This window comes from Balaenoptera acutorostrata, chromosome 1 (genome assembly GCF_949987535.1).
Source record: "Balaenoptera acutorostrata chromosome 1, mBalAcu1.1, whole genome shotgun sequence".
NCBI classification, from domain to species: Eukaryota; Metazoa; Chordata; class Mammalia; order Artiodactyla; family Balaenopteridae; genus Balaenoptera; species Balaenoptera acutorostrata.
Window position 1 is genome coordinate 129,503,891 of NC_080064.1, and position 23,009 is coordinate 129,526,899.

A 23,009-nucleotide genomic window follows, 5' to 3' on the forward strand; every position below is an offset into this window, starting at 1 on the left:
CTACTCTACCCCAGCACGTGAAACCCCTTTGGCCTTGGAGTCAGGACCTTTCACAGTTATATCCTACACCCTAGCCATCCATGCCTGTTTGCCTGCTGTGGTGGAGTAAGAAAAGCTTTATGGAGGCATTTTGGAAAGCTGGACGAGGTCCCTGCCCCATCAGATAGCTACTGATATCAGCTGACCTTGATCTCTGAATTTACCATTTATCATTGCTTCAAACAGAAAAATGTTAAGAGTTTGGAGATGCATATCCCTAGAGACATTGTGCCCCACTTGGGCACCTGTGGAGTAATGCTCTCTGGTTGCAGAGAATAAGCATAACCCACAAGGCTGTTCTTCCAAGCATCACACTGTGGAGAGATACATCCTTTGAGTCACCAACCTTCAAATGTTGACACTTTTGGATTCCTTTGTCCAAAGCAGAAATGTCTGACTTGTTTGCAGACTGAAGAACTTGGGACAAGTTATGTTGTCAACATCCAGTGTAAGTTATCAGGGTAAATAAATATACACACATTCTCCTAGTCAACTCAAAGGCTAGGTCAGGGGATATTTGGTATCAGCCCAGGGAGTGGGAAAGGAACAAAATTTCACAGACTGGAATTACATAGTTATCTAGAAAGCACTAGCCTCCTTTTTCAGTCTGTAATTATATACTATGTTTGCCACTCTGACTTGGAACAGGGTTGGCGTCTTCCAAAGAAGTCCCGTGGGAAAACATAGGTTCCCAAATGGGTTCAGCAGCCTTGGATGTGATGAGTAGTTATTTTGATAGAGGGAAAAGAGCACTGAAACAGGAGTCAGTACACTTCAGCTTAGAAGTGAACCCCCATGAAATAGCTGGGTGGTTTCGGGTAAGTCACATTCTTGCTCTATTCTGTTTGTTTCCTTCTCTGCCAAAAGAGGGGTATAGGAGCATTGGGTTGATGACCTGTAAGGTCTCTCCCAGTGTGAATATTATTCTGGTGTTTTCTTCCACTCATCCATCCATCCATCCATCCATCCATGCATCCATCCATTCATCCCCTTCTATAGGCTAGATGCTATATTTAAAACTTGTTTGTGACAGCCCAGGTTTATTTGAAGCCAGAAACCTGGACCAGAGCACCGCCACTCCCAACCCCCCGCAAGCTTCCCTCCAGCCGCAGAAGCAGTGAGGAGTTGCGTTTGGCTGCTAAACTCACCAGCAGGAATATGGGCATCTCTTGCTGTAGCGACAGCAGTAAAATTGCCACTCCCGATCCAGCACTGACTCAAAGTAGCGGCTCTGGAACCCTGCCACCAGTCCATTGTTGGAGCACGTCTGGTACCTGAAGAGAAGAGAACAAATCCAAGTAAACCAATGATGCACAAGTAGACCCCCCCCCCTTTCCAAGATCCCAGCTCCCTCAGTTATTGAGTCATGCCACTCTTTCAATGACCTAGATTCCTTACAGTTTATTCCATTTTTATGCAAATCATAAAAAAACTTTGTTTTACTGGTAGGAATGATGTATACTCACCATTAAAATTCAAATGGTTCACAGTCTTTCAACCGAAGGAAAATTGGGAAACTCTGCTCTTGTTAGACCTCTATGAATATATTGTTAGATGGAAGAATGCATAAATGAATGGATATAGAGGCATCTAGAATTTTTACAAATGCAATATTGTATTGTTCATGCCATTTAAAATAAAAGATAATATAATTCACATTACTTGAATTAAAATAAAAAGAATATAAAGAGAAGCTTTCACAAGACCTTCTTAGAAGCATAAGCCTGGAGACTGAGCACAAAGATACTCAGCAGGCAAAGCCCCGATGGGCACAGCGATTTGTACAGGGTGACCCAGTACAGGCTGTGGGGAGCTGGGACCACAGCCCCAAGTTCTGACAACTTATCCAGGAATCTTTCTATTGCCCACTAGACAGCAAGCTCTACATGGTCAGGGAGTGTTTTGGTCAAAATTCTATCCCCAGTGCCCACTGTGGGTCCTGGCATATGGAGGCAGTCCTTACAGAGTGGTGACGGGCCACCTGAACTCGTCAAACATCCTCTAAGGGTCCCTTTCCTGTCCAAGCTGCTCAGTTCTAATTCTTCTAGTCCACAGACCCTCCCTGCAGTCACATGAATTTTCACTCTTTCATTCTGTCCGGGCTGCTGTTGATCTAGGAATCAGCCTGTTTCATCTTCACAGCACCTTTCTAGCTAAGCGTTGGCTTAGAACAGTGTAATCATTTCTCCCTTTGTTCCATCTCCTGTCCCACTTTCTCCCACTCCTTCCCCACATCCCACCGGTGCCTTAAGGCTTGCTCCTTTTGCTGTGTTGATGAGATTGCTGTACTCCACCTGGCCACAGTGGGCTCCCACCTTGGGCAGAGTGAGAGCTTTCATAAAACCTTCCAAAGGAGGTCTTTAGCTACCTCTGCTTCTTTGTATTTTTACCCACCTGGCCATTGATCATGTTCCCTCTTATGAGTAAGCAGAGAAGGCAGTTGTCTCTGTGTCACGACCTGAAAGCTGCTGGAATATAACCCTGTTTTTGAAGGAAAGGTAAGTTTCCAGAAAATATAATAGATAAAGTAAGAGTAAGTACCCAATGCTGATAGGTGAGAGGGACCTTGCTGACACACAAACTATAAAACCATCAGTGACTGGATTTCATTTCATTCTTTTTAATGATTGGAAATGATCTTCTGGATCTGACAAAACTAGATATTAAATATATTTCATGTCTGGTCAGAAAGCATCTGTACTTTTCATCATTTATTATTCATTTATTCATTTATGCTTATATATATTCAAACGTGTTTATTTATCCATTCATTCATTCATTCAACAAACTTGTACTCCCTCACTATTCTGTATCAATCACTGTGCTTCTGTGTTGAAAGAAGAATTGAGAGATGGGCTTGGTACTCAGTCACCATACAAACTGGCTTGAATTCCCTGTTCCCAGGACCTGTAAGAAGTTCTGACAGACCTTAGAAAGCTCAGCTGTAGGAGATCAATAGTGCAATTTATGACAAAAATTGTGACCTATGCCCTTTGATGATCTAGTCTTCTTTGCTCTACCAGTGCTCACATCTCATCAGGAGTATTACCACCTTGGAAAACACCTGGTACGTATCAGGAAGCCACACATTTGGAATGGACAACCAAGGTCTGAAGGGTAGCCTTGGGGGCTGATCTTCCAGCATGGCCTTATTCTATCCTAATTCTAGCAATGCAAGTGAAAGCCAACTTCAACAGAAAGCTCTAAGAGTTGTAAACAAAGCTCATATGTGTCCAGAGAGAGATGGTGCAGCAAACTGGTGCTCTCTGTGATCTTCCTCCTTACCATCACTAAAATTATGCCTTACTCTAAAACAGCCTTTTCAGAACTGAGCCAGGCTGTGCTTTCCCTGGAGCTGTTGTTCCATTGTCTTGGTTTGTCCTGTGCACTCAGACTATCACGGGGATAGCATTCCCAGGGTGGTGAGTTCCCATAAGCAAAAATAAATGTAGCAAGATAAGCTGAATGGTTTCACGGGGTACCAGTTCTGAAGGCCATCCAAGTTCCATGAATTCTCCGCCGGCTGCCAGCCAGGCAGCTGACCCCATAGTCCTGTATGGGAAGTGTGTGTGTCACTCTCTCACACACCACCTCAGATAACACTGCTCTGTGAAGATTATTTGGACACTACAGGCCTAGGGCCTAAGAACATATGATGAAAGTTAGACAACCAAACAGAGCTCACCTCCCCCAGCTTCTGTCCCATTGCACTCACATTTTAGTAGAGTGAGCCTGCACCGGAGTTTGGCAGTACATGAGGCCAACACAATGAAATTATTCCTTCTAGAATTGGATTTTTGTAAGGGTACATTTTCACACTCATGTGAGAGCAGTATAGCAGGGCAGTTAAGAGCATAGGCTATGTTGCTGGACTGGTGCTCCAACCATTTCTGACTGTGTCACCTTTGACAGGCTTCAGACTCTCTAATGGTCTCAGTTTCCTCATCTGTAAAATGGGCATAATAACAGTATGTACTTATTAAAGTTATTGTGAAGACCAAATAAGGCTATGTATATACAACTCTGGGGGTAGTGTCTATTAATGATTAATAAATTACTTACTATTGTCATCATACTTTCATTTAGTCCACACGGCACTTGTGAGTATACTCTGTGAAATCTGCCCTTGGCTTCCCAGTCTCCATCAGTGGAAAGCTGGTGGACTCATGTGTGTTCCTTGAACTGCTGTTTCCCTAAAACAAAGCTCACAGCAGTCGACTGTCTTAGTCGTTGACACACCCACTTTGCAGCATAGATATTTGAGTATGACTTATTGCCCCCAATAGATGGTAAAGTCCTTGAAGGAGAAAGATCACTTAATCTTCAATTTTAATTCCCCACAGTGCCTGACAATGGGGTCCAGCAAATGTTTGATGGAAGAATGAATGAACAAATGAATGATCAGGGCATCTTCCATTATCAGAGGCAGAATGGACTTTTAAAAGCCTGTCATTCAAATCCAGCAAGGGCCCTGAAACTCCCTCCAAGTAGTTCTCAGGAACTCACGTGAGCGATCCATCTTCCCACTTCCACCTTCTCTTTCAGGAACAAAGCCTACTCCAGGACGGGGGTGCAAAATGAATGTAGCTTTAGGCATTCCTCTCCCTTTCAATCACCTTTTTAAAAAGTACCTTATTTAATAAGACTCACCTAAACATTTGGCCACAAACTGCAGGATTGCAAACACAGGAGCCAGGCAGGTGAGAAAGGGAATGAGGGCAGCCTGTCAATGGGAGTGGCGGGGGAAGTTGGAGAAAACTTGAATCATTAAAGTGATTCAGATTCAATTTTTAAAAAAGGTTGATGGTGAAAGGACATTCCTGAGGATCTGCTTTACTTCCCAGCACTTGGTTGTTGCTCCTGAATGGTCCACAGAAAAGAGTTTGAGCCCAAGACTGCAGCTTTCCTGGTGAACAGTGACAGGAGCCCAGCTGAGCCCTAGGCACAGACTCCCTGAGAACATTCCCTCAGAGTCTGAGGACCCTGGGCTGTCCTCATTCAGGACTCTCTCTTCTCCATTTGAAAAGACATATTTTCTTTCTTATCATCCCTTTGAAGCCTGGAGGCTCAGTTTCACAAACTGGAGCACTGTTAGCTATGATCCACCTGACACTAGAAACTTTCTAGAAGGAAAATCAGCAGGCAGTTACTCCTCCTCTGACAATAGTCATGGATCTTTTCTGAGAAAGTGGTCTTTCTGAAAGTGGTTTCTCTCAGGGCCTTCACCCTGAAAGCAAAGACAAAACCTTCTCCTGCATCCACAATAGCAAAACATGGAAGCAATAGGATGCAGGGGAAAGAGCCCTTGTTGAGGAATCAGCAGACATGAGTTCTGGTCCTAGCCCTGACCTTCACGTGCTGTGCGGAGCCTCATCTAAGTCACTGTGAGGATGAAATAAAATGATGCCTGCAAAAATCTTGGCGAAGATAGAAACAGGAAGATCCAGGATCCAAACTCAGATTTTTCTGAAGCCAAAGCTCCTGTTCATGAACTTTCAGGGAGCACAAAATGCTGCTCCAGGACTGTCATTCTGCTTCTGGTCCAATCTCCAGCCAGGCTTTCTCACTGTTTTTTGTGTTCTTCATTGGGTCCAGGGCTGTTGGTCAGGCCCAATGATGGAGGCCAGGACTGGAAGGTGTGCACATATCTGGTTTTGCTGGTGAACTCCTCTGTGAAGTTTTAGTCTCTCCTTCCAGTCTCTGCTGGTCTCAGTCCCAACTCAAAGAAAGTCCAAACTCTTAGCAAGTTGGGGGTGACATTGGGTTGAGCAGAGAACAGGGTAAAGGAAAGCAGCACTATCTTGGTTAAGAGCTTTTACAATCCTATCAAATAGATGGGCTGGTTGTGCTGGTATCTTTCTTCCAGCTCTATATACATACAGACGTGTTTCCAGGACTGCTAGCCAGTCTTCAGCTCCATGGCAATTATGGAATAAGAGCAGCTTTGATCATCATCCAGGCTGGTGGCTACTCCATGTGACGGGAGACCATGTGGCAAAGCTCCTACTCCCCAGTGTTTCTCTCCCAACCCAGCTTGATGAGGGTTTAAGTTCCACCAAGGGAGACTCATTCTTTTAGAGTAAAGTTTGATTCCTGTAAATTCTATTTTCCCCAGAATAATCCTTTGAGTTGCTATCAGACATTTATAACATGGGTCACAGAGTTTCAGAATGTTTGTTAAGTCTTTCAACAAATAGTCATTAGAACCTACTCTATGTCTGGTGCTGTACTTGGTCTGCAATCCTTTCCAGACAACTGTGCTAGTAAGAGACACCACAACAATACAGATATTGGAGAGAAGAAGTAGATTGGTACTAAAGACAGAGAAGAGAAACAAGAGACAGGCTTGGGATGGTGGGGCAGTGAAATGGCAAGGGGCAGAGTCAAACCAGTTTGGGAGCAAGTTTGCCTACGTAAAGGAGCTTTAAAAGTTCTGGATTTCTCTCTTAAGCCCCAACAGAATGACTCCATTCCCCATCTTGTCCTTTCTGCTGACATTTATACCTACTTCCGCAAAATGGAGATAACAATTTCTACCCTGATAGTATTACATGAAGATTAAAGAGATGCTATATGTCAAGTGTCTACCCCAGAGCATAGCACAAAGTTTATTATGAAAGGGCAGGAAAGGAGCTCTCTCAGAGATCTCCGTCTGAACACTAAGACTGAGCTCCACCCAAAAGCAAGCAAACTCCAGTGCTGGAAGCCCAATGCCAAACAACTAGCAAGACGGAAACACAACACCACCCATTAGCAGAGAAGCTGCCTAAAATCACAATAAGGTCACAGACTCCCCAAAACACACCACCAGACACAGTCCTGCCCACCAGAAAGACAAGATCCAGCCTCATCCACAAGAACACAGGCACCAGTCCCATCCACCAGCAAACCTACACAACCTACTGAACCAACCTTGCCCACTAGGGGAAGACACCCAACAGGAACTATGAACCTACAGCCTGTGAAAAGGAGACCCAAAAGACATTAGGTTAAACAAAATGAGAAGAAAGAGAAATATGCAGCAGATGAAGGAGCAAGATAAAAACCCACCAGACCAAACAAATGACGAGGAAATAGGCAGTCTACCTGAAAAAGAATTCAGAGTAATGATAGTAAAGATGCTCCAAAATCTTGGAAATAGAATGGAGAAAATACGAGACATGTTTAACAAGGACCTAGAAGAACTAAAGAGCAAACAAACAGAGATGAACAACACAATAAATGAAATTAAAAATTCTCTAGAAGGAATCAATAGCAGAATAACTGATGCAGAAGAATGGATAAGGGACCCAGAAGATAAAATAGTGGAAATAACTACCACAGAGCAGAATAAAGAAAAAAGAATGAGAAGAATTGAGGACAGTCTCCGAGACCTCGGGGACAACACTAAACACACCAACATTCAAATTATAGGGGTCCCAGAAGAAGAAGAGAAAAAGAAAGGGACAGAGAAAATATTTGAAGAGATTACAGTAGAAAACTTCCCTAACATGGGAAAGGAAATAAGCATCCAAGTCCAGGAAGCACAGAGAGTCCCATACAGGATAAATCCAAGAAGAAACATGCCAAGACACATAAAATCAAACCATCAAAAATTAAATACAAAGAAAAACTAGTAAAGGCAGCAAGGGAAAAGAAACAAATAACATACAGGGGAATCCCCACAAGGTTAACAGCTGACCTTTAAGCAGAAACTCTGCAAACCAGAAGGGAATGGCAGGACATATTTAAAGTGATGAAAGGGAAATACCTACAACCAAGATTACTCTACCCAGCAAGGATATCATTCAGATTTGACAGAGAAACTAAAACCTTTAGAGACAAGCAAAAGCTAAGAGAATTCAGCACCACCATCCAGCTTTACAACAAATGCTAAAGGAACTTCTCTAGGCAGGAAACACAAGAGGAGGAAAAGACCTACAAAAACAAACCTAAAACAATTACGAAAATGGTAATAGGAACATACATATTGATAATTACCTTAAATGTAAATGGATTAAATACTCCAACCAAAAGACATAGACTGGCTGAATGGATACAAAAATATGACCTGTATATATGCTGTCTACAAGAGACCCACTTCAGACCTAGGGATACATACAAACTGAAAGTGAGGGGATGGAAAAAGATATTCCATGCAAATGGAAATCAAAAGAAAGCTGGCATAGCAATTCTCATATCAGACAACATAGACTTTAAAATAAAGACTATGACAAGAGACAAAGAAGGACACTACATAATGATCAAGGGATCAATCCAAGAAGAAGATATAACAATTGCAAATATTTATGCACCCAATATAGGAGCAAATCAATGCATAAGGCAAATGCTAACAGCCATAAAAGAGGAAATTGACAGTAACACAATCATAGTAGGGGACTTTAACACCCCACTTTCACCAACAGACAGGTCATCCAAAATAAAAATAAGTAAGGAAACACAAGCTTTAAATGACACATTAAACAAGATGGACTTAATTAATATTTATAGGATATTCCGTACAAAAACAACAGAATACACTTTCTTCTCAAGTGCTCATGGAACATTCTCCAAGATATATCATATATTGGGTCGCAAATCAAGCCTCAGTAAACGTAAGAAAACTGAAATCGTATCAAGCATTTTTTCTGACCACAATGCTATGAGACTAGATATCAATTACAGGAAAAAAAATGTAAAAAAATACAAACAGATGCAGGCTAAACAATACATTACTAAATAACCAAGAGATCACTGAAGAAAGCAAAGAAGAAATCAAAAAATACCTAGAAACAAATGACAATGAAAGCACGGCAACCCAAAACCTATGGGATGCAGCAAAAGCAGTTCTAAGAGTGAAGTTTGTAGCAATACAATCCTACCTCAAGAAACAATAAAAATCTCAAATAAACAATGTAACCTTTCACCTAAAGCAATTAGAGAAAGAAGAACAAAAAAACCCCCAAAGTTAGCTGAAGTAAAGAAATCATAAAGATCAGATCAGAAATAAATGAAAACAAAATGAAGGAAGCAATAGCAAAGATCAATAAAACTAAAAACTTGTTCTTTGAGAAGATAAACAAAATTGATAAACCATTAGCCAGACTCATCACAAAAAAGAGGGAGAAGACTCAAATCAACAGAATTAGAAATGAAAAAGGAGAAGTAACAACTGACACTGCAGAAATAGAAAGGATCATGAGAGATTAGCACATGCACCTATATGCTAATAAAATGGACAACCTGGAAGAAATGGACAAATTCTTAGAAAAGCATCTTCCGAGACTGAAACAGGAAGAGCTAGAAAATATAAACAGACCAATCACAAGTACTGAAATTGAAATTGTGATTAAAAATCTTCCAACAAACAAAAGCCCAGGACCAGCTGTCTTCACAGGCGATTCTATCAGACATTTAGAGAAGAGCTGACACCTATCCTTCTCAAACTCTTCCAAAATATAGCAGAGGGAGGAACACTCCCAAAACCATTCTATGAGGCCACCATCACCCTGATACCAAAACCAGACAAAGTCACAATAAAAGAAAACTACAGGGCAATATCACTGATGAACATAGATGCAATAATCCTCAACAAAATACTAGCAAACAGAATCCAATAATGCATTAACAGGATCATACCCCATGATCAAGTGGGATTTATCCCAGGAATGCAAGGATCCTTCAATATACACAAATCAAACAATGCGATAAACCATATTAACAAACTGAAAGGTAAAAACCATATGATAATCTCAATAGATGCAGAAAGAACTTTCAACAAAACTCAACACCCATTTATGATAAAAACTCTCTAGGTAGTAGGCGTAGAGGGAACCTACCTCAACATGATAAAGGCCATATATGACAAACCCACAGCCAACATCATTCTCAATGGGGAAAACCTGAAACCATTTCCTCTAAGATCAGGAACAAGACAAAGTTACCCACTCTCCCCACTATTATTCAACATGGTTTTGGAAGTTTTAGCCACAGCAATCAGAGAAGAAAAAGAAATAAAAAGAATCCAAATCAGAAAAGAAGAAGTAAAGCTGTCACTGTTTGCAGGTGACATGATACTAGATATAGATAATCCTAAAGATGCTACCAGAAAACTATAGAGCTAATCAATGAATTTGGTAAAGTAGCAGGATACAAAATTAATGCACAGAAATCCCTTGCATTCCTATACACTAATGATGAAAAATGTGAAAGAGAAATTAAGGAAACAATCCCATTCACCATTGCAACAAAAAGAATAAAATACCTAGGAATAAACCTACCTAAGGAGACAAAAGACCTGTATGCAGAAAACTATAAGACACTGATGGAAGAAATTAAAGATGATACAAACAGATGGAGTGATATACCATGTTCATGGATTGGAAGAATAAACATTGTGAAAATGACTCTACTACCCAAAGCAATCTATAGATTCAATGCAATCCCTATCAAATTACCAATGGCATTTTTTACAGAACTAGAACAAAAAACCTTAAAATTTGTATGGAGACACCAAAGACCCTGAATAGCCAAAGCAATCTTAAGAAAGAAAAATGCAGCTGGAGGAATCAGGTTCCCTGACTTCAGACTATACTACAAAGCTACAGTAATCAAGACAGTATGGTACTGGCACAAAAACAGAAATATAGATCAATGGAACAGGATAGAAAGCCCAGAGATAAACCCACCCACATATGGTCACCTTATCTTTGATAAAGGAGGCAAGAATATACAATGGAGAAATGACATCCTCTTCAATAAGTGGTGCTGGGAAAACTGGACAGCTACATATAAAAGAATAAAATTAGAACACTTCCTAACACCATACACAAAAGTAAACTCAAAATGGATTAAAGTCCTAAATATAAGGCCATACACTATAAAACTCTTAGAGGGAAACATAGGCAGAACACTCTATGACATCACAGCAAGATCCTTTTTGACCCACCTCCTGGAGAAATGGAAATAAAAACAAAAATAAACAAATGGGACCTAATGAAACTTAAAAGCTTTTGCACAGCAAAGGAAACCATAAACAAGACGAAAAGGCAACCCTCAGAATGGGAGAAAATATTTGCAAATGAAGCAACTGACAAAGGATTTGTCTCCAAAATTTACAAGCAGCTCATGCAGCTCAATATCAGAAAAACAAGCAACCCAATCCAAAAATGGGCAGAAGACCTAAATAGACATTTCTCTATAGAAGATATACAGGTAGCCAACAAACACATGGACTGAAAGTGTTCAACATCACTAATCATTAGAGAAATGCAAATCAGAACTACAATGAGGTATCACCTCACAGTGGTCAGAATGGCCATGATCAAAAAACCTACAAGCAATAAATGCTGGAGAGGGTGTGGAGAAAAGGCAACCCTCTTGCACTGTTGGTGGGAATGTAAATTGGTACAGCCACTATGGAGAACAGTATGGAGTTTCCTTAAAAAACTAAAAATAGAACTACTCTTTGGCCCAGCAATTCCACTAGTGGGCATATAACCTGAGAAAACCATAATTCAAAAAGAGTCATGTAGCACAATGTTCATTTTAGCACTATTTACAATAGCCAGGACATGGACGCAACCTTAGTGTCCATTGACAGATGAATAGATAAAGATGATGTGGCACATATATGCAGTGGAATATTACTCAACCATAAAAAGAACTGAAATTGAGTTATTTGTAGTGAGGTGGATGGACCTAGAGTCTGTCATACAGAGTGAAGTAAGTCAGAAAGAGAAAAGAAATACTGTATGCTCACACATATATATGAAATCTTAAAAAAAAATTGGTTCCAATGAACCTAGAGGCAGGACAGGAATAAAGATTCAGATGTAGAGGATGGACTTGAGGACCCGGGGAGGGAGAAAGGTAAGCTGGGACAAAGTGAGAGAGTGGCATGGACATATATACACTAACAAATGTAAAATAGATAGCTAGTGGGAAGCAGCTGCCTAGCACAGGGAGATCAGCTAGGTGCTTTGTGACTACCTAGAGGGGTGGGATAGGAAGGGTGGGAGGGAGATACAAGAGGGAGGGGATTTGGGGTATATGTATACATATAGCTGATTCACTTTTTTATACAACAGAAACTAACACAACAGTGGAAAGCAATTATACTCCTCCAATAAAGATGTTATTTAAAAAAAAAGAAAGTCAGGAAGGCAGGAAAGGTAGTAGTTGTTATTATTACTATTATCATAAATATTTGCAATTAAATGGAAAGAGCAGCTACATCCTAGTCTCCACAAAACACTTTCTGTTGGAGCCTACATTAGGAATTATCAAGGTTGAACTCTTCCAGTGGGCAGTGAGATTAGCCTTAGAAAGTAGATAATAAAACATAATTTCAAGCTCACCTGCTCCAAGAAATCTTCCTTTCTTGACAATTCTAACTCTTACTGATTTTTCTTCCTCATGACACGTTGATGTCACCATCACACATTTCTCCTAACATGTACTATCTCTGAACCATCTCATGGTGGGATAGTGCAGGGGTTTTGAAGGTAAACACTGTACCACCGATTACTGGTCCCCCTGCCACAATGATGGGAGTATGAACAGTCTCTTTAAATATTGCTGAGTTATATGCAATCTGCTCTCTTCCTGCCTACATCTGGGTAAGAGTTCTGCTATCTTCTCCATGTCGGGTTTTAATTCTGCTAGTATCTAGCAGGTTTTAAGATGGTGAATCAGAAATGAACTGCTGAACAGCTTCTCTGGATAGAAAGCCATAGGACAGGAAAAGGGAGAAATAGAAATTCTTCCCAAAACACAAACTCCTGCCCTGTTTTAGAAAAATACAAGCAGTAGAGGCTAACCCAAAGGCCTCTGTGTAGATCCAGGTTATATTATGAGATGCATTTATGTCCTGAGATCACTTTTGGCCTGAGAACAATTCCAGGTCATGCAGGGATTTCAGGCTTAATTAACCACAGGAGCTCCTGAAGTCAATTATTTACAATATTTGTTAACCAAGAGATCTAATACTACCACTGTGTTATCTGAAATGTGAAAAATATTTGACACTCATATTGTACACTTAATATGTATACTGAATTATATGTTCCCAAAGCAAAATGGTACCTTTCAGTGGTCTTTGTAATCTAGCAATTTGTATATTTCAACTCCAGCGTTATAATTGACCAACTGTGTGATATTTATCTCTTTGAGTTTCAGTTTCCAGAGAGTAGTCATAATAGTAAGGATAAATAACTCTTATAAAGGACTTACCATGTGCCAGGCATTGTGTTAAGCACTATACTTGCATTAATTATTTTAATCACCAAAACAATCCCATGAAATGGGCTTGGATAATCAGTTCCCCACCACCACCACCATTTGATGGATAAGGAAACTCAGGTTTAGAGAGGTTAAGTAATTCCCCAAAGGACACACAGCCAATAATACATATATATTATCTCATTTAATTCTCACAACAATTCTAGGGCATTGTCTTTGTAGAAGTAGAAGCTGAGGCTTAGAAAGTTGACATGACTTTCCTAAAGTTAGTAGTGGGGCTGCATTTTGAGAACTGTTCTGTTTGTCTCCAAAGTCCATATTCTTTCCATTACTTCAAGATACCTCGAAGAAACTCACACATACACACACACACACACACACACAGAGAGAGAGAGAGAGAGAGAGAGAGAAGTATCCTAACTCTGTGGAAATCTCTTATTCATTAGGAATATTATATCTGACAAGTGTGCAGACAGAAGCAAATCCCCTACTGGGAGGAGTGAACGTTTACCATCCTTAAGAGCACAGCCAAGACCCATTTTGCAAAGCCCAAGTTCCCTCAGACATTGATTCCTAGATCTCAGGACAGTGACCAAGATGGAAAGTTGGCAAGAATCCTAGATCTGCTATAACTCTATTCTCCCACACTCAACCTTGTTTCCCTCAGAAGCCAATCTTACATAGATGTGATATCTTCTTTAGCCCAGAACTCACTACAACTTTATCCAAGACCAAAAATACCACCAACATTTAATATTCACCAGCAGCACTGTGGCATCAGCACTGTGGCATGGGTTCCACCTCTGCACTAGCTATGAGCAGGCAAGTCTCCTAATGCTTCTGAACCATGGTCCTTCATGTATAAAATGGGGAAAATAGTAATGCTGCCTTGCAGTATTATTGTGAAGATCAAATAAGATTAGACCATGAGTAGTACAAGGGCATAGACTGTATGTTATTTATCTTCATAATCTTGGAGTCTGGCAAAGTTTGTGATAATAAACATTTGGTAGTGAATGAATAAGCAAATGAATGTATGAATGAGGAATACTTTATAAACTATAAAGCACCATATCAATTAGGATTAAGATAATAGCACTTATACTTAATGTACCTGTTTCATTGTTTTTTCAATTGCTTCACTCTTGGCTTTAATTCCTAATCTATGATGTAGGGAGGTTGTTCTAGATTTTACATGAGATCCCTCCCAGTGCTTAGATTTTGTGATTCTGTTACACTCTGCCTTTTAAACTCCCAATATGTACTCTACCAGCCTGCATCATTATTTTTTAATCTTTTAATTCTGAAATAATTTTGGAGATACAGAAGATTTGTAAAGATAATACATAGGATTCATGTATGCCCTTCACCTAGCTTACCCTAAAGTTATCTTTCATCACTCTGGTGCCTTTATGAACACTAAGAAATTAACATTGTACACCACTAAACTCCAGACTTCATTTAGGTTTTACCAGGTTTTCCATTAATGCACTTTTTCTGTTACAGGATCCAAACCAGGATACCATGTAGCATTTAGCCCATATGGCTTTTGCAATAAAAAGTTTTACTATTGTATTTTTAAAAGCATATTTGGACATTAAGATTTGGGGGATAATGGAAACCTAATAAAGAATTTATCCTGAGGTAACAAGTGTGTCAGCCATCCTCTGCGCATGGTTTAGAGAACTTCAGGAAGTCAAAAAAGACCATCCTGCATGGCGGTGAATGAAAGAAGCCAAAATGAGATGTGTACAATAAAGTTGAGCTCCATATTATAGACACTGGAATATTGAGAATCAAAAATGTAAGCATAAGTTTGTTTTTGAAGTCTGTGAGTCTGTCTGTTTGTAAATAAATTCATTTGTATCATTTTTTTAGATTCCACATATCAGTGATATCGTATGATATTTGTCTTTCTCTGTCTGACTTATTTCACTTAGTATGATAATCTCTAGGTCCATCCATGTTGCTGCAAATGGCATTATTTCATTCTTTTTTATGACTCAGTAGTATTCCACTGTATATATGTACTGGGGGGGAGGGATAAATTAGGAGTTTGGGATTAACATATACACACTACTATATAGAAAATAATCAACAAGGACCTACTATACAGCACAAGGAACTCTACTCAACATTCTGTAATAACCTATATAGGAAAAGAATTTGAAAAAGAATGGATATATGCATATGTATAATTGAATCACTTTGCTGTACACCTGAGACTAACACAACATTGTAAATCAACTATACTCCAATATAAAATAAAAAATTAAATTAAAAAATGTAAGCAAAATGGTTTCCCTTGCAGGAAGATCTCAGGCTTCTTTGTTGAGGGCACTGTGGGCTGCTCGATGCACTAACTAGTCTTATTTGGTCTTTTGCTACATATTTAGTGGGGCCCACTATGTGCCAACATTATTCTAGTGCTGGGCAATATTCTATACAGTGGTGAATGGGACGAAGTCCCTACATTCATGAAGCTTATAATCTGAAGGGGACAAACTATAAATACAAATCATGTAATGACAAGAGCACTGCAGGAAACATAACGCAGCTTGGGGAGTAGAGTGTGAGAGACGTTGGTTTAGAGGAGGTGGTCTGGGAAAACTTCTCTGAAGAGGTGAGCACTGTGTGTACTGAATGATCAGAATAATGAATCAGGACGGATTGCTCCATACTAGACAGAACCTCGGTCTCAGTTAGAATCAGATTATGGAAAACTGAGTTCCTACTGTAAAAAATTAATAAGCAGAAACCTCAATTAGAGTCAGGAGACCAGAAAAGAGTGCTCTCATACCCTTCAAAGATAGCAGACCCAACAGAAGAAGAAAGATTTCCTCTTCTTGCCTGGCAAGAGCTCAGCCAATGAGAGATTGTCATAATGCAACCAATGAAAAGCCATGAACTCTGTTTACTATAGGTCCCCCAACTTCCTTTTCCCCTCTATAAAGGAATTTTCTCCTCTCCATTTTGCAGGGGACTTGTGCATGCCTCACTATAGTTGTAGACCTCAAATTGCAATACTTTGCTCATCCAAATAAACCCATTTTTTTCTGGAGTTATAACTGGACGTCTATTTGTTTTAGGTCAACATTTTGTTGTTCCATATGGGGGTCCAGTGAAGACCCCCGATTACTCTGAGGCTTGTAAGCAAACAGGTGTGGTACCACATTGAGCTCATTGTTGCTCACTGCTTTTCTAACTGACCCTGGGGTTTGAGGGCAAGTCTTTCTCCTGGATCGGAGCTTCACCCTCTTTGCGTTTTGAAGCTCTCCAGGTTTTATTTGGGATCTGTTTTAAGGTTTCATCATTTTGGTTAAGACCTTGTTCTGTATGCGACTACTCATTTGGCACTTCGGCCTGATTTTTGAAATCAGACTGATCCAACTTGAACTGGCTAGCCATCAGCCCATTCGTTCAGGAATAGGGGCTGTTCTATTGGAACTGTGCTGGGCAGCTTCCTGCCTGGCTCTTCCAGGACTAGACTGTTCCCTTAGAACTGGCTGGTATTAGGCCTGCAGGCTGTTTGAGCTATTTGAGCTGCTTAAGTTGTTTGAAAAGAATTATTTTACTCTAGAGAAAAAGCTCTGAGAAATAGGATCCCAGTTATCTAAATATTTTGAGGGTACCCCTTTCCTACAGGGATCCTGGCCCATTTTATGTTTGAAAACCAAGGTCCTTCTTCATGTGCATGTCTAACCAAACTGGATTGACCTAACCGAAAGCAATTTAGCATATCAATGACCATTATGAGGAACTTTTGAAATCCCTAAACGTACTTTTCTTAAAACCAAATTGGACAACCATAGCTCTAAAATTTCCAAAACGAAATGGAATGCCTATTTTGATTGGTATTTTTAGGCTTCCAAACATTATCAGCAGCCTAAAATTGCATCTTTGCAAAATAAGATTTTAAGAGGAACTAAGGTAAACAATTAAAGAAAGATAACATGGCTCCCGAAGCCTCAGGCTCTTCTTCCTTGGCTTCTCTGTCTCAGGCTCCATCTCCAGCACCGTCTTGTCTCACTCCTTCAGCTCCTCCTGCTCGGGCCCCACCTCCAGTGCCAGCTTCCCCCTTCCCTTCTTTTTGCCTGCCTACACCTCCCTTACGTCCCCAGTTCCCCAATACTAATTCTCTTGCCAGATTTCCCCTTTTCTCTGAAACTCTCCCCACTCCCTTTTCCTCTGAACTTATCAGAACCTATCCCTTTAAAATTAAGCTTTTTGGGGATCCAGAGGCTAAACCCTTAATTTCTTATATTTCCTGGACTAACGCTGAACTGCGAGTCACGGTCAGAGATTCTCCCAAAGTAACTGGAGATCCTCACAGATTTGCTGAATTAATATAGTCATTCAAATTTATCAACCTGGTTTCTAAGACTTACGTCAGCTTGTTCATATGCTTGTCAGTGAAGACCAGGTGCAGCATTGAATGAAAACTGTTAGTAGAGGAAAGCCCGAAAGGTCTCTAGAAGTACAACCATGAGACCAGCCCACTAACTTATTATATGATCAGGCTCAGGCAATCAATAAGTGACTTCACTGAGCAATTCCTAGGGCTTTTCCAAAGCCTGTTGATTGGAACAAAATTCAGGCTTGCACACAAAAATCTGATGAACCTGTTTATGACTCTTACAATCGATTTCATATTATTTTTAAAGCAAATTCTGGTCTTTCTTCAGATGTTGATTCCACCCATGTAGCTTGTAACTCTATGTTTAGTAATAGGCTGACCCAGAACATCTCCCTTCTGGTAAAAAGGACCAGGACGGAACAGGAAAATTTGTCCACTCCAGATTCAGTTAATCTGATAAACCAGCTCTCTCATACTTTAAATGAGTCACCTAAAAGGAAGACTGACAAAATTCTTAACCTTCAACTCCAGCAAGTGAAGGCCCCTAAATGACCCCCCACCCACCCTGAGTTTCTGATATTATTGCAAAAAGCTAGGACATTGGAAAAGAATTTGCTACAAATTTAAGTGCTTTAGGTGCCTTCAGCCGTCTAATCAGCCTTTCCAACATCTTCCCAGTTCTCAGTGACTAAGCTCCTGGGAACTATAGGAGCTCTTCCCAATCCTCCCTCTTAACTGACTTGAAGAACGTTTCTCCAGATGGAGGATAAATCTCTTCCTGACCTCACTGACACTAGAGCCACACTCCTGGTACTCAACCCCTCTACTATCAATCACCCCTTGTCTTGTAGTACTAAAAAAATTCAAATAGTAGGGATCTCTAACAAACCACAAGAGGTTTCTGTCCTTGAACATATTCCCTTTTGTTTAGGCCCTTTGAAAGACACATACCTCTTTCTCCTTAGTTTCTCTGACCATCCATTTATTAGGTCAAGACTTCTTAGAGAAGTATATAGAACTTTCTTTCTCCCAAAAGGAGAAAGCAATTCTAGAATTGACAGTAGTTATCAAAGCAGCCAACCAGGTGAATTAAATGACTCTTTGACATCTTTTATTTGCTTTGTTTTTGATGGTACTAGAGTTTATTCTGGAAACACTGATCATCTGCCCCTATTGAATCAATTACCACCCTCCTTATTGGCAAAATTCACAGCCCACCTCCCATCAAGATTCAAATAGATCTCTTAAAACCTCTTCCCAGAATTAATCAACATCCTGTAAGTAAAGAAGCCCTTCAAGGCATAAAAACCATATTAGAAGATTACAAGGCTCAAGGCCTCACTGTCCCTTAACTAGTCCCTGTAATGCTCTTGTTTTACTTTTGAGAAAACCTAAGGACTGAGAGTGGAGGTTTGTCCAGGACCATTTAACCATTTCAGTAGAAGCTCTCCTGAAAATTCTCATCACACTCAACATTTCTCAGCTTCCTCACTTCATAAGAAGTCCTTTTGTTAGCTGTTCCTCACATCACTCTTTTATGTTGTAATAATCTTAATTCTACTACTCTTCTCCCCTCTGTCACTGATGAAGTTCCTCTTGACTGCTTAACACTGATGGATCACCTACTGACTCCTTGTAAATGATCTGTAGGAAATTCTTTGGGTAATGTTGACTATTCATGGTTCACTAGTAGTTCTTATTTAAAAGATGACAATGGCAAATATTGTGCTGAGTATGCTATTGCAACTTCTTTGGATATTGTTGAGGCAGTACCTTTATCTATGGCTACTTCAGCCTAACAGGCTGAATTATATGCTCTTATGTGGGCTTGTACCTTAGCCAAGGATAAAACTGCCAAAATTTGGAGTAGCTCATGATTTTGGAATGTTGTGGAAGCAACATGGTTTCCTCTTCTCTATCATGTGATGTATCTTTGGTAAATTCATAAATTCAAATAATTAGCTCTAAAACAAGCTGCCATTTTGAAATATCTTCTTGGGAATTCTTTGAAGCCCTGGGGAAAAAGCAGATGCCAGTATACTGAATGCTCTTCTTCTGAATTCAGACTCCATGTAAAGCTGGTTTGCCTCAAATTAGCCTCATCAAATTTCAGATTCACAAAATCTTTATTGACTGTCCATGATGTGGCAGGAATTTGTTTTAGATTTAGATTTGTTCTAGAGTTCTCCTACACTTTCTCCTGTAAGCATCACGGTAACACCCTCTGACAGCTTGTGAGGTGGGTGTCACACTCTCTTCTTTTTTTCCAGAATGAGAAACTGAATGCCCAAGACCACAGAGCTCCGAGATGATAGAAACAGGAGCTGCAAATCAAAGTTTCCTGATTCTAAGACCAGAGCCCCTTCCACCACACTCCAGCTCAGCCTCACTAAAAAATTCCAGTTTCATCTTGTTCCACACAGGACCCACGTGTTCTACAGCCTGGGTCAACCCAGGTTTGAGAAGACTCCCCAAGAACAACTGAGGCATGCTCTGAGATGGCAAAATGCCACTCATGGAACCCAGGTAAAGCTTCCAAGCAGTTGTTAGTGAGGGACCAGCATGCACACTTCAGAATCTGCCAACTGAAGAAGTGATTTTCAACAGAGAAACCCTAACAAAACAGCAGTGCTACAAGTCACTCAGCCGTGACAGAAGCACTTTTTAAAGACTGCGCTCCAATTAGCAAGTGTCTTTAGCAGACCCTATGTACTGTTGTCACATCTGTGTTCAAGATTCCTTGTCCCCTTTTAAAATAAGCCTGCAAGCTAATGTAGTTATACAAGGCAGCCAAATTGCACGAAACTGTCAACTCTTCCTCCGGAACAGATTAAGACCCTGCAGCCAACGGGAAGATATAACTGCGTCCCTGTTTATGAGCAATTTCTTTCCTTCCAGATTTTTCAGAGACTGGAGTCTAAACTCAAAGCAATAATCATCCAACAAAAATGCCTCTGGGATAATTGGGATCAGTTCTGGGGCAGCTGAGTCCTACTGTTTTTCATGTTTGTACATTTTTTACTCTGTGATTAATGGAGGAGGAGATGAGAAAACAGAGGGTGGAAAGGGAGAAAGAAAACAAATATCATTTGACTCTGCATACTCAAAAATGTAGAAGAAGGGAAGGTGGAAGAGAGATAGTGCCGGTCAGCTTCTCATTCGACTCACATTGGTCAAACAAAATCATATAATTTCGACTCCCTCTCATGCTTTTCTTCAAATAGTTTGGGAGTTAATGACAAACCAGTCACACGCTGGCAAGTTTGAAACTAAACATAACTTGCCTTCTCTCCCTAGCAGGGGTAAACACAAGAATCAACAGAATGAAAGAAAAATCCAACTGTCTTTTCAGAGCCAAGCAGAGGAAAGAGAATTGGAGCCATGGAGCCTTGCGAGATCATGCAGTCTGACCGCTCACTTTCCAAATGCGGTGGGAGCCTAGAGAGCTGAACCCGTGGTTCAAGGTCACCCGGCAAGTTGTCTTTAGAACCAGGATCTAAATCCAGGCCTCCTGAATCAGAGCCCAGGGTTCTTCCTTTGGGATTTAAGAAATCATCTGAGTGTGTTTTGCTGTGGCTCTACAAGGGGAACATTAGAGAGGGGCCCCACCCATATAATAGCCCCCTAAGTTGGAGGATTAGACAGACAGTTGTAATTTGGTCATCCCCATGCTCTGTGGCAGGCAACTGGCCTGGCTACTGGGAACCACTGGAGACTGTCAGTCATTGAGGTGAGGCTGGATTCTGAGCCAGCCATCTGTCAGAAGGGGTTTTGGATAATTAAATCTGCTCACTAGAGGCAGTGGGGGGGATGGGAAAGACCCAATTATGGGGCCCCCCACTTGAAGCTGCCTGTGTGACCCTCTCCCCATCCCTTCCACAGGCTGGCTGAGCCCCTCCTCAGTCATGGTAGTAATCAAGCTGGTCCAATCCCTCCAGGGCTGGCTTCTGCTGTGATCTGCAGAGCCCTCCCTCCCCAGGATGAAGAACTGCCCTGAGTCCAGTCCTGTGGCCCCGGCTGTGCTGACTGAGCCCACACTCGGCGGAGGGAGCAGACTCTCAAGTCTGTCTCACCCATCACCATGGCTAAGCACATATACTTGGAGCTGAGACTCACTGGATCCAAATCCTTGCTCTACCACTTCCCAGCTGAGGAAACCCCTGATCTCTAGACTGCGTTCTGTCTACCTATAAAATGACTTCGAGATTTGTTTTGAGCATTAAATGAGATAATCCATATAAATCACCCAGCATGGTGCTTGCTCAGGGTAAGCACTCAATCAATGGCCGCTGTTTTTATTACTGAGGGGTCCCCTCCACCCATCAGTCTTTTCCTCTTGATCTCCCATCGTTGTTCTGTGTGCTGCTGGAGTGACCCTCAGAGTCTTGTGCTTGACCACCCCTAACCCCCATTATACCACATGCGTGCTGGGAGTCCTCATAGAATCTTCTCTCTACAGTTACCATAACAGCAACCTGCCAGTTGGGCTTCCTCTTCCCCAGGCTGACCTTCCACAGGGTCTGTTTCCACCCATTTCCCCGACCCACCCAGTGGTCCTGCTTTCATCCTGGCTGCTGTGATTAACTGGCCTCACAGACCATAGCTCCTAGGATGGGCTCTGACCAAGTTCTAGGGTGAGACAGTCACACGGCACAGTGAAGACACAGGCTCAGACCATTTCCATGTCCTTAACCGTGGCAGAGCCCAGTCAGAAGAGAACAGTCCTTCTCCCCAAAAGACTTTAGTAAACTATTTCCCAGCAATGAAACCCATTTTAAATTCAGACAGAGAGAAGGACCTTGGTACTCAAAACTGAGAGAGCACATTTAATCGGGGCAGGAGAGAGCTATTTAATTTCACTTCTCTTTGCCTAAGCTTCTTTGACCCCTCTCCCCATTCGTTTGCTCTAAATCAATATTTCTCAAACTGTCTGTGGTGAACGTCCCATTGTTTATTTCCCCCAAACTATTGGGTACCAATACTTTTGTAAAACAGTCAAAATAAATTACTACCAAACTAAAATGTCACTTGGATGTCACAGCAATGTTAAATTGCTATAAAGTTCCGTAAATACTTTCAATTTCTGTACTTAACTTTCGGCGAACTGGTAAACGTTTCACAGACCCATACTAGTCCTGGACCAAACTGAGAGTAGGGCTGCTTCTGGAAGGAACAGAACCACAGAGGAGTCCATCATCCATGGACACCCCCCCATTCTGGGTTTTTGCCCTGTAATGCAGTCTGCTCAGCAGTGGCCCTGCCCCACCCAGAGCATGCAATGGAAAGGTTCCTTGTAGAACTTGCCCAGTCTCCAGTAAGTGCTGTTCCCTGAGCGTCAAGCATCCCCCAGTGAGAGGGATATGCTGCGATAATACCGGCCGTGTGCAGCCTG

The 23,009-nt window shown here is 41.1% G+C and overlaps 1 protein-coding gene across 1 annotated transcript in view; it reads right to left on the reverse strand.

The window, feature by feature from the left end:
• The window catches only part of DPT (dermatopontin), a 41,246-nt gene that overhangs the window by 17,831 nt on the left and 406 nt on the right, over window positions 1-23,009 (reverse strand). Inside the window, exon 2 of the mRNA XM_007172478.3 lies at window positions 1,188-1,313. Within this exon, the coding sequence (XP_007172540.1) occupies window positions 1,188-1,313 (126 nt within the window). The remainder of the gene's footprint in view (window positions 1-1,187; window positions 1,314-23,009) is intronic.